Source organism: Phocoena phocoena, chromosome 2 (genome assembly GCF_963924675.1).
Source record: "Phocoena phocoena chromosome 2, mPhoPho1.1, whole genome shotgun sequence".
NCBI classification, from domain to species: Eukaryota; Metazoa; Chordata; class Mammalia; order Artiodactyla; family Phocoenidae; genus Phocoena; species Phocoena phocoena.
Window position 1 is genome coordinate 2,989,664 of NC_089220.1, and position 12,455 is coordinate 3,002,118.

At 49.4% G+C, this 12,455-nt stretch overlaps 1 protein-coding gene across 4 annotated transcripts in view; it reads right to left on the reverse strand.

Moving 5' to 3' along the window:
* Positions 1–12,455, reverse strand: part of PPP2R5C (protein phosphatase 2 regulatory subunit B'gamma) — a 119,071-nt gene that overhangs the window by 9,060 nt on the left and 97,556 nt on the right. For all 4 annotated transcript variants that reach the window (XM_065871926.1, XM_065871929.1, XM_065871928.1 and 1 more), the window contains exons 9-12: positions 8,871–9,041; positions 7,338–7,465; positions 6,547–6,648; positions 4,143–4,215 (exon numbers count right to left, since the gene is read on the reverse strand). In XM_065871926.1, the coding sequence (XP_065727998.1) occupies positions 4,143–4,215; positions 6,547–6,648; positions 7,338–7,465; positions 8,871–9,041 (474 nt within the window). The remainder of the gene's footprint in view (positions 1–4,142; positions 4,216–6,546; positions 6,649–7,337; positions 7,466–8,870; positions 9,042–12,455) is intronic.

The following is a 12,455-nucleotide window of genomic DNA, read 5'->3' on the forward strand; positions in this document are numbered from 1 at the left end:
GGCCGCGCCCCGCTCCTCTGTCACTGCTGGGAAGACAGTCTGCACTGTCTTCCCAGTCTGTACTCATAGTCTGTACTCACGCCCCGAGGGTCTCGCTGACCCTCACCCGCGCCGCCCCGACCTCCCCACCGGCCCCCGTGGCTGCCTGGCCCAGCCTCTCCACCACCCTGGGAAACGCGCCGCTTCCTCGCGGGAGCCACACCCTTGGCTCTGTTTCCTCCACCCAATGGGCACCCAGGCCCCCGCGGCCCGCTATGCCTGCAGCCCCCCCGTCAGCCCCGTCCAGCAGCGGCATCTCCACACGTTTCCCCAGGAGCCCCCGAGTGTCCTGAAGAGCTTCCTGAGCGCGAGCCTGCCGAGGCCACTAGCTCTGGATGACACTGTGACGCCCGCACGCTGTTCTGGGCATAAAATCCACGGGTCCTGCCCCCTCTCCAGCTTTGTCCCTGACACAGATCACACCCCCCCTCCCCCATGAGTGATGCTCCGTCTATGGGCAGCTCGGTTTCCCAGTCGCCCCTTCCCCTGCCTTGAGCCCCCGGCTGGTTAAGCCCCTTAGGTGAGCCTCTACGAGGCTGGCTCCACCTCCAGGGCGCCCAGCACTCTTGGGGGCTAAGGTCCTGGTGCCGTGGGGACGCCTCGCCGTGGCCACCCTACCCTCCAGCCTTCCTTTACATGTCTCTAAAGGCGCGACCAGGCCTCTCGCCAGCATCGCCAGCACAACCCCCAGCGTGGGCTATCATCCGGCCGCCCGGACTGGATTCTCTTTGCTTCCATCCTGGCTCCCCTCCTTGACACCTGGGGCCGTGTCTCATTCTCATTTTTGTATCCTGGGAAAGCGCATTTGGGACACGCAGCTGGCACCCATCTGCCCAGAGAGGTGGTGACCTGCTGGGAGCAGGGAGCTGGGGTCTGCACGGTGCCTTGCCCCCTGGGGCTCAGCTGGGTGGGGCAGACAGAACAGAGACACTGCAGTGCTCAGGCGGTGTTGCGGGGATCTTCAGCTTCGGCCACACCAAGAGGACACCAGCACTCTACACGGACCCTGCCAGCGGCCGTGCCTAGAGCAGTGCGGGCTCCGAGGCCCTGCTGGGGCTCAGGGCAAGGAAAAGTACACACAAGGATGCTACAAAATGCCTACAGGAAATCTCTGTCACTAGCAGGCTCGGGGCCAGAGGATTCTCACTAGGAATAAAAACCTTCCCGAGGCTGAAGTTCTTGACAGGTGATATAAGGAAGGCACATTTCCCCAGAGAGGCTCATCTCCCAAAGGAAAGGCAGGCAACCAGACTCTGTGCCCTGGGCCTCCTATGGCCTCGTCTTGTCATTGCAAAGGGGCAGAAACACTGAGCCAGAGCCACACTTAAAATTCACAGAAGTGCCTTGTCTTCATTTCACACGATCCCCACAAAAGGGAGACAGGAGTAAAACTGTTATATGGCCTCTTTTGGTGGACTAGGAAAAGCATATTTACGTTAGAAATCTTCACTACGTTAGAAATCTTCACTATTAAAATCTTCACTTTAAAAAAATTAAATCACATTAAACATTAAATTAAAAAAATTAAATCACATTTTTTAATCACATGAAAAAATTAAACCGCCACAACTGCTAAAACAGACACAACCCAAATCCTGAAGGACCACAGCTTTCCAAATCCCAACCGGCCTACACGGGAACCTGCTTTCACATCTCCAAGCAGACGAAAAGACTTAGCCTGTGAAAACACAAGGGTCAGCATCAGGAAGACTTCTAGGTACACGCCAGTGAACAGAGTGAGGGATTGGGAACCCACCTAAAATAAGGAAGCTATTAAATCATTTCTCAAAACGGCAGATTTGAGATGGGGAATCGGGCTTCAAAAACCCACCTACGTGTTTTCGTCATGGAAGTGGCACGCAAGCTGTATTACCCACAACACGATCTACTTTTTGCTGCTGTTGTAAATGGCAAGCAACGACTACAATTTAGAAAGGGCTCGAGAGAGAGTGAACAGCGGGTACCAAGGCCCTCATTTCCACTTGGAGACATTAGCCCACGAAGTACTTTCCGTTTCAGACACTGCTCGGTGGACTGGATGGAGCATGCGGACAGGACCTGCTGGGGTGTGGTCACAGACGGTTTTCACACGCAGACGCGGGCAGGACGGCGCTCAGGTCAGAGCGCCACAGCACAACGCAGGGGTGAGCGCAGGCAAAGCCCACCGCACTCAGGCTGTTGCCCGAGACATTTTACAACAGAGCAGCCAAAGGAATAAAAATGTGATGTAAGAACGCTTAGGAAAAGTTCAGAAAAAGAGAAATGAGGACAATGTATATTTTAGAAGGAACATCTGTTACAGCACAGCAGTGAAACCAGGCCACCTTTGCTAATACAATCACAGCCAGCTCTTCGTTTGTAATGTAAGGCTTTATGCGATTTTCTATGAGATTATTCCTATTTTCCAGGTAAAATAAATAAAATCAGACCCTCTGATCTGTATATACTTTACATGTTTTTCAAGGGTGTTGATCTCAAGGGTGTGTGTGACGGGGTCCTTGACGACCCTGATTGGGACCCGTCTGCCCTCGGCACGGGGCCGTCTGGACAGAGCAAGACGGCCTGGGCCCCGTCGGGCAGGGTCCATCCACCCACACTGCCCCAGACGTATGCTTTTACTGTGTCTTACAACAAACGTCAGTCAGTATTTTAACCTCACGTTCAACATAAATTCTATTCTTAGAAGTACATACCCAGGGGCTTCCCTGGTGGCGCAGTGGTTGAGAGTCCGCCTGCGGATGCGGGGGACGCGGGTTCGTGCCCCGTTCTGGGAAGATCCCACATGCCGCAGAGCGGCTGGGCCCGTGAGCCAGGGCCGCTGAGCCTGCGTGTCTGGAGCCTGTGCTCCCCAACCGGAGAGGCCACAACAGTGAGAGGCCCGCATACCGCAAAAAAAAAAAAAAAAAAAAAAAAAGAAGTACATACCCATAGCTATCTACCTAAATTAGCTACTACACAGTTTCACATGCTATTTTCACATAAAATAGCATTTCTGTGTAAGAGCATGGAATAAAAATGGTTAGAAAAACGCCAGTTACTTGTTTCAGGTGGCATCAAGGACATACACTTAAGGATGTCATTCAGTTTTCCTATGGTTTGTGTCTTGATCATAGTTTTATCAGAGGGAATACAAGTCAGTATGTTGTTATATAGGTAAAGTACATACTTTTAACTCTGTATTCATGTATCACTTTTTATTAAACATCAGAGAGATTGAAAACCCACATAGCAACTTAGATAATAATGATTTATGCATACCTCTCACCAAAGAAAATAAATAGATAGCTTGTAGTCTGGTTCACTGTATTGAACCTTTCAGGATTTTAGGGGTAGCCGAGCAGCTTTCCTCAGAAGGTAAAATCTTTTCTGGGGAGCTAAGGACAGCCTGAGAATCCTTAGTGTGGCAAATGATTTTCAGTGATAATCGGACAGGCACATAGCATCAGAAAGAACGTCTGTCGGGACAGGGCTCCAACCCCCAGCCCCCGGGGGTCAGCCCGAGGTAATGCATCGGGGGACACTGCTTCAGTGCTGGCAGTTCCAGAAGACACGTCATTGGCGCCCACCTGCCAGGGCGTGCTGGGATGGGAGAAAGGATTAGCGGCTAAGATGACGGAAGTCGGTCAACTTTTAACAAGAAAGGCTCAGCCTGCAGAAACCTCATGTTAGGAAAGAGGACATGGACTTCATACTTAATCTATTTCAAATCTGATTTCTTTTCCTTTAGAATTAATTTGATATTAAAAAGAAAGGAAAATATTGTTTGAACTACAGCATCTATGACATTTGAGAAAGCAAATTACAATCTTGGCCCAAAACAGAGCTTGTATCCTGACTTTCTTTTTACCACAGTATATTCATAAGGTTCATATCTTATTTTAAAAGCATAATAATAAAAAAAGTGTCAATTCTGTGGTAAAAACCTTTGTGGGGCAAAATAAGTACTTGTACGAAGTTGAAAAGTATTTTTATTGCAGATATTTTCATATACAGTGTTAGTGAAATTGATTTCCCTCCCCTCTCACGATGAATCCACACTCCTATCTCATAAAAACATTCAAGTTACACCCTAGACGTTTTCATGTTACTCTCTTTTTTAGTACCTGGGGGTTTGCTTTGGCTAGGTTTTCTATTTTAACCCACGCTTCTTCTCGTTCTTTCATTTTTAGCTTCTCTCTGAAAAATAGTAAAATGTCATTGGTGTTAGAGAAAAGAATCAAATTCAAGAGAGAAAACGTTAAGGGGGAACGTGGCCAGCAACACACCACCTATTCCCCTTTGTCACTGTCTGGTATTATTCCACGTACGTCACAGTGGTGACCACAAGGTACATAATGGGAAAAAAAAAGAAACTGGGCTTAGAGAAAAAGAGTTAAAAATATAAATACACCAACATTTTAACATGTCTAAGAATTTAAGCTCTTAGAAACACTTGCACAAGCACATCTATGTCTCCTTCCTTCCCCTTGTTTTGTCGCTTCATCACAGGACATGTATGATTTTGGTGAGAAGCTTACATACCCATGAAAAGTGAGACCACACCTTCGTGCGAAGGAACCAGGTGAAGACGTCCTTACAGAAGCACAGCCTGTAGATCCGCACCAACAAGGCGTATGGCCTTCAGTACATTACTTACCATGGGACCAACGCTTTTGTTTTAATCTAGTAAATGTGCTGCATGATCTTTAAGGTCCCTTTCAGAAATGTGATGTTCCATGAAAGAGGATGTGCCGTTAGAAAAGCCCCGATGTTCACATACTTCACACCTGAACACTGCGCGTAGCTGAGGCCGGAATGGGCCGGGCAGCCTGAAGAGTTAGAGAGCCCACAGCCGGTTCCCTGTGCCCCTTCCTGCTTCACCTGTCCTTGTCCCTCACACACTATGTCTTACTCATTTGTATTTTGCTGTCTTTCTCTTCCCACACCACCCAGAATGTAAACTCCGTAAGGGCAAAGGTTTTTGTTTGTTTTATTCACTGCTGTGTTGCCAGAACCCGTAACAGGGCCTTGCACATAGGTAAACACATACTGTCTAAGGAAAGAACGTGGCACTTCGTTATATATGTACTGTAATTTGAATTACATTCATTCAAAGTCTATCTACCTCGGCTCCAAGTGACAAAGAATCAGATCTGCCCACCGTCCACACCTGACTCTGAAGATGTGATTTTGATAATTAATTAATCATACTGTTACGAGCATAGCCTAGGGACAGAGTCATCTAGCCCAGCGGTCCCCAACATCTTTGGCGCCAGGGACCGGATTCGTGGAAGACAATTTTCCCATGGACTTGGGGGTCGGGGAGGGGATGGTTCAGCTGGGAATGTGAGTGATTGGGAGCGGTGGGGAGCGATAGGGAGCGGTGGGGAGCGATGGGGAGAGATGGGGAGCAGTGGGGAGAGATGGGGAGCGGCTGGGAGCGGCGGGGAGCAGTGGGGAGCGATGGGGAGCGGTGGGGAGTGATGGGGAGAGATGGGGAGTGGCAGGGAGTGGTGGGGAGAGATGGGGAGCCGTGGTGAGTGGTGGGGAGAGATGGGAAGTGGTGGGGAGCGGCGGGGAGTGATGGGGAGTGGCAGGGAGCAGTGGGGAGCAGCAGGGAGCAGTGGGGAGAGATGGGGAGCAGTGGGGAGTGATGGGGAGCAGTGGGGAGCGGTGGGGAGAGATGGGGAGCGGCAGGGAGTGGTGGGGAGCGGTGGGGAGCAGTGGGGAGAGATGGGGAGCAGCTGGGGGCGGCGGGGAGCGGTGGGGAGTGATGGGGAGTGGCAGAGGAAGCTCCTCTCGCCCTCTGCTCACCTCCTGCTGTGCGGCCTGGTTCCTAACCGGGGTTGGGGACCCCTGTTCTAGCCTGTCCCCGGACAGATGTGGGTTCTGAAGGCCTCACAGCATGAGAGCAGGGCCCTGATCTTGTGAGGGACTCTGGCACTAGATTCCAGGGAACACCCGAATTTATGGAGATCAACAAATTAGAATAAAGCTATGCTGGATGGAGATTCCTGCTCTTTCATATAAACCTTACAGGATACAGTTCAAATTTCTGCCTGACAAATATGAAAAATTACTACACACTATTGCCTTTAAGTGTCCCCTGAGAAAAGCAAAGACCCTGAAAGTTAAATTCGTGACTATACATGCACTTTCTGCAATGATTAAACCAGTAGTGTAACGGAGAGAAAAGCTAACATTTTTTTTTTTCTTCCTGGCTGCACCGTGTGGCTTGCAGGGTCTTAGTTCTCCGACCAGGGATTGAACCTGGGGCCACTGCAGTGAAAGTGCCGTGTCCTAACCACTGGACTGCCACGGAATTCCCAGAGCATAGCTAACTTTAAACATGTTTTCTTTGAAAATAAGTTATCATAACAAAGTTTTAATTTGCTTTTCAAGTACAAAAGGGCTGATTTTGCTTTAAAGTGAAGAGTAACTTTTTAGGTCAAACTAACGGAAGAGGTTTGGTTAGGATTAAGGAAAAAAAAATCCTTGAAAGAACAACTTCTGAAAGGAGCAACTTACTTCAGTTTCTCTGCTTTAAACTGCTGGGTGCAGTCATCAAATAGTTTTTGGTTCATCTCCATGAAGAGTTTCAGCGCGTTGTATATCAAGCCATGTATCGTCCTGTAACGAAAGCTTCGTGTTGAAACTCAGAATGCTTCATCTCTTTTGATCTGTCTCCCTTCCCTCCTCCACCACAGACTCTTTCCTCTCCTAACTTATCAGCCCATTTCAATGGCCCACATTTCACAAGCACCAGTTCAGAAGAGACAATGACACGGATGACACGGCATCCATGCTGACTGCTAAGGTCTCGGGAGATGACCACTGAGTCAATCAGTCTGTTCACCCTCAGCAAGTGAGAGAACAAAGGAGAGAAGCCGGGCAGATGTCAAGATTCCTGGTGGTGTTTAGGTTACCTGCTCTTCTCTCTGGCTCCCCAGGGTGAGTGCCAGCAGGGCTCTGGGGCCCCCGCGTGTGGGGTGGCCACTGTGCCCCTGCAGGGACTGAGCCCTGAGGTTGTGACAATCTTTAACTGTTCCCGAGGGAACTTAAGAGGCGGCCCGGAAGATGCTGCTCCCGACCGACCCCATCCGGGATGAGGTGGCGGGTGGGGAGTGAGGCAATACGCCCTGCGTGGGCTCGGCACGGGGATAAGGATGTGAACGGAAGGCCAAGACACAGCCCGCAGAGAAGTCAGCAACTTGTTTTTTAACTGAGAGTCAGACTTGGATTCAATCGTGATTGAAGTATCAGCAAAATACGCAAAATTAAAAAATGGCCACTTCTGACGGCAGCCGGCTCTCTCTTACTTGTTCCAGTGGGTCTTTGAGTTGCGGTACAAGGATGGAAACATGATGGGCAGAATCTTTGCTGCGTTGTCGCTGATGAGACTCATGATGTACTCGTTATTCCAGTAATACAGCGCTCGCTCTGCCACCTGAAAGACGGGGGGCATGACTGCTGCTTGGCGATCAGAGTGTTCTATCACGTATGTAAATAGCAAAATGAATTATACTGGATTGGAAAATTATTATTCCTACGAATTAAAATACTCTACAGACTGTAATCCTGAAGAGCCTTCCACAGAGAGGCAGATGATTTCCTGTCTGTCAAGATCACTGTCACTCATTTTTTCATGAGTTCAATGAACATTTCTGCTAGACATGGGCTAGATGCCGAGGAGACAAGTCAAACGAGTTCATTTTACCTATCCGTCAGCCATCCACCGCCCATCTACTACGCGTCTACACCACGGGCAGCGCCGTCTGGCACTGAGGATTCTGCAGTGAACCAGGTGAGGCAGAAATCCTTGCTTTCGTGGAGCTTACGTTCTAGGGGGGTAAACAAACGATGGGCGAATTGTCTGACTTACTAAAAGTGTTAAGTCGTGTGGCGAACAGCAGCAGGGGATGGGAGGGAGTGCTGGCGTGTGCGCGGAAACGTGGCTTCCATTTAAAATGGGTGGTGGCGGAGCCTGTCCCTGCAGAGGCACTTGAGGGAGGGGATGTGAGATGACAGCAGGGAGGGCAGCAGGGGAACACAGGAGGGGCGGAGGCCACCGAGGCGGCCGGTTCTGAAACCGCCGGCAACGCAGGCATGGATGTCAGCTGGGGCTGTGCGGACACGTCTCCCCTCTCCCGCTGGGCTGCCGACTCCCTGGTGACTGTGAGGTTTTGCTCCTTTTGTGCCTAGATTTCTACCCTGTTCACGATGAGTTCACAACAAATACCGTCTCAACGATACAAAAGGATGGGGTCCCCAATATGTTAAAAGGAGGCAGACAGGCTGGAAAAGCCACTGGGGATGACGACCTTTGAAAGGGGGGTGGAAGGTGTGAGGAGGAAATCAGGAAAAGTGGGAAGTGGCATGACCGAGGCACCTCTCACACAGGAGTGTGGAAGGTACAAAAATCAGAACCATTACTGCTTTTTAAAGAGTAAAGGGACACAAACTCACATATGTCAGAAATGAAGAGCTTATGGAGGGAGGGAACGCAAAGCTAAACAGTTTTATCTTCTCCGTGAGCATCGATCACTCAAGTTGTGGAGAATAAGGTTGTGTGCGTTTGGGAACCCAGTGAACAGAGAGCCAGAGGTCGTTTACAGAGAAGCTGTCTTTAATTACTCTTATGGAGAAACGCGTTTTCAGTGACAAGGGGGGACGAGGTGCTAGAGTGTATTTTGTAGAGCTGAAGCCTGAGGATCTTACTCTGAAATTCACTGAAGCAAAAGCTTGAATATTACCTTCAAATGACCCGAGAAGCAAAACATGACCAGCTACACACCGCGACCTACCGGCTCCAAAGGGAAGTGACACGAGCCCACCGTCTCCGGGCCGCATACCTGAAAGTGGGGACTGGAGACACACTTGGCTAACTGCCGGAAGAGAGGCTCCATGATCTTCACAAACTCTGATGGTTCAATGACGTCTAGAATCTCTTCTAGTTCATTTAGGAACATGACTTCTTTTGGGCTGTGAGTCTTTGGCCAGTACTTGAGAAGTGCCATCACCACCTACGGAAGAGACAACACACAGTGTGACGCCCTCTGTTTCTTCAGTAAGGTGTCCCCTCTGCAAAGCCACAAGATGAGGTGGTGCTTTTTTCCTTGTAGAAGGAACAGTGATTCAGTAAATCAGAATGTAGGTTTTTTATAATTAGAGACGTAGGTCTAATTTTATATACTTCAGAATCACAGTTTTAATTTATGTGAACCACTCTGATTAACTACCATCTCAGGAAGAGTCAGATCCTTAAAAAAAAAAAAAAAAAAAGAGGCAGGTAGGAGAGTTCAGAGAGAACGAGACCAGTGGAGAAACACAGGGCATGTGAATTCATATATATATAGCTTAGTGTGGAGACATATACACAGAGGCACAATCGGTTTCTCTCTCGCATTAACTGACTGTTCATATATATTTGTACACAAACATACATACATAGCGTGTGTACACAGTGTTTTCAGTCATGCTAAAACACATCGGAAAGAGAGATGTCAAGCACTGATGTTAGCAAGCCCTCTGTGTGTGGCCACGGGCTGGTGCCCACCCCTCGGTGCCCCACAGCCCTCATCAAAGTCTGGGGGCACGAAGACCCTCGCCCTGGGGCTGCTGAGAAGACTTTATTACTAGACCCACGCAAGTGCCTGAGAAGTTGCTGGCCGCAGCGAATGGGCGGCAGCCTGGCCTTGGCTGGGGCCCCACCCACAGCAGGCCTGTGAAGCCGCTCCCTGCGAGGCACGTCCAGTCGGGCGGCGGCAGCCTCCCGGTGGGTGAGTGTTGGGCACTGTGTTCCCTGCCCACCAGACAGGCAGCTTCTGCCGGGCAACCGTTCTGTTACCGTGTTCCTGCAGTTCCCAAATTCCCTACCAGTAAAGGTTCTTCACCCCAAGTATCAGATTAACAATCCCCCTGAGAGTTTAGCTGCCTAAAACAGCACAGTGACCCAAAACACTTACGTTCGTATATGTAAAGCACGTACACATACTTGCACACCTAACTGTACAACTGCAACCTGTTACTTAAAGCAGCTCTTTAGCCTTATCACAGCGATTTCTGGACCCGTCATCCCGGCCCCCGGCCTCAGGACTGCTGTGAGCATCACTGCAAATGCTCATGCTTTCAGATTGGTGGTGGTTTCCATTCACTAGTCATTTCTGGCTCTGCAGATCATGCCAGCTGCGCTCACAGGCCAGCCTGTGAGTCCTCACCGCGGTTAAAAACAAGGGGCTTTTCAGCAACATTCATTTAGGACGATTCTATTTGATGCTTTTGACCTTCAGGCTCCTGGATAATCTTTCATATTTTTACACTTTATAAAACTCCAAAATTTACTTTAAAAGTGCTCCCAGTTTTGAAGTCTGACGCAAAAATTTATGACACAGCTGTCTTTAAAGAGAGATTATTGGACTTCCCTGGTGGCGCGGTGGTTAAGAATCCGCCTGCCAAAGCAGGGGACACGGGTTCGAGCCCTGGACTGGGAAGATCCCACATGCCGCGGAGCAGCTAAGCCCGTGCGCCACAGCTACTGAGCCTGCGCTCTAGAGCCGGCGAGCCACAACTACTGAGCCCGCGCGCTGCAACTACTGAAGTCCACGCGCCTAGAGCCTGTGCTCTGCAACAAGAGAAGCCACCGCCGTGAGAAGCCAGCGCACCGCAACGCAGAGTAGCCTCCGCTCAGCGTGACTAGAGAAAGCCCACGAGCAGCAACAAAGACCCAACGCAGCCAAAAAATAAATTAATTAAAAAAAATACAGATTATTTTTTAAAATGCATCATTTAATGATTTTCCTATTTCTTGCTCAAAACCATTTACCAGATGTTTGGGTACCTACTATACTCTGTGTATTGGCATCACTTTTAAGAACACAGCAGATGCAAATCACGTCACAAATCCACCGTTCCTTGGCATTTGGCAAATGGAATTTTATTAGGAGAAATACATTAAGCTGTGAACTACAGGACACAATTGATTTAGCTGCTCGATGTCTCTGGAAAAGGTATTATTTCTGGAATCAGAGGTATATGCTGGACTTACTTTTCACACTATTTGGAATGACGTATGACCGACACCCAACGTTTCAGCTGCTTCCGAGGGTGCCTGCGTTTTGCAGAGTGGGAGTCCGCTCGGGGGATGCTAGTCTGAGCCAACAGTGGCTGCTTGCTGCTGGGCGCACTTCAGGATTGAGCTTTCCTGGGGAAACCCAATGGGCGGCCTGCTCCCGGGGCGGGGGGGGGGAGGGGGTGGCTAGGGAAGGCAGGCGAGCCTGGCGTCCCAAGGAGCCCCTCTCCTGTCCTGCAACACCAGGGAAAAAGGCCACAGAGTAAAACTCAATCAGCCTCAAGAGACAGGTGGGTGGAAAAGTGTTCGGCCTGCCCAGAAAGCTCTTGGGTACTGTGCAAAGTTTACAAATAAAAATATTAGTTACAGGTTACAGACAGGAGCAACAAACGTCTTTTAAACGGATCAGACTTTAAAAATTCCTGAGCCTGGACACACACAGACTTCGGGGTGCCACAGGTGCAGGACCATGAGACGCACACGTATGCCGACTGCCCTTCCCAGCACCTTCACGAGAGTTTACACCTTCATCCAATTACCTACATGCTTTCGATGCTCAAGTAAGACAAAATGGGCTTTGTGTTGTCATAATACATGAAGTTTCAAAGGAAGGAATTTACTGAGGCGAGGCTCTGAGCATTTTTAATGTGCAGAAAATTCATCTGCCTTCTGTAATCCAGAGTGCAATTATGTTACCTCTGCTGCAGGAGATCAAGAGATGAAGTGGTTCTGGGTGGAAATATTGGGGACTGGGCGTAGGGGGCTTGAGGTAGCTTTGTGCTCGTGCCGAGTCAGAGTTTTCTATCTACCCTTTAAGATGGAAGGACCCCACCGAAGCCAGCACATCGTCTCCTGCCTTCTTGCAGCCAAGCGCAGATAAAAGCCCTCACTCCCGCGAAGCTGTATTAGCGTTATTAGTGGGAACTTATAAACTTTATCAGCTTTCACATTACTTTCAGGTGGAAGACAGTAGAGGGCGGGATGCGCACGCTGAGTCTTGCTGGAGCAGGATTAGGACCGGGCTCTGACAGACGGGGCCGGGGGACCGGGACCTGCAGGGAGTGGGCTCGGAGCGGGGGGACCCTTAGGCCGTGAGAAATGTGGGGTAACATTCGGTGAATTCTTTAGCCACTGGAGAGTATGAGAAACACGCACCAAGCAAAATCATCGCAGAAAACGGCACACTCTTTCTCTCCTTATTTTTGAAGAAGGAAAAGGGCAGGGTATGTGTTAGGATTTCTTCACATGGTACTTTAGTTTGGAGAAGACCATCAAACACAGATAGGAATAAGGATGTGTCACCAATGAAGAAAAATATTAAAGAGGGCTTCTTAAATTATCAGTGCCATCTCATTTTTCTTTCCCTATC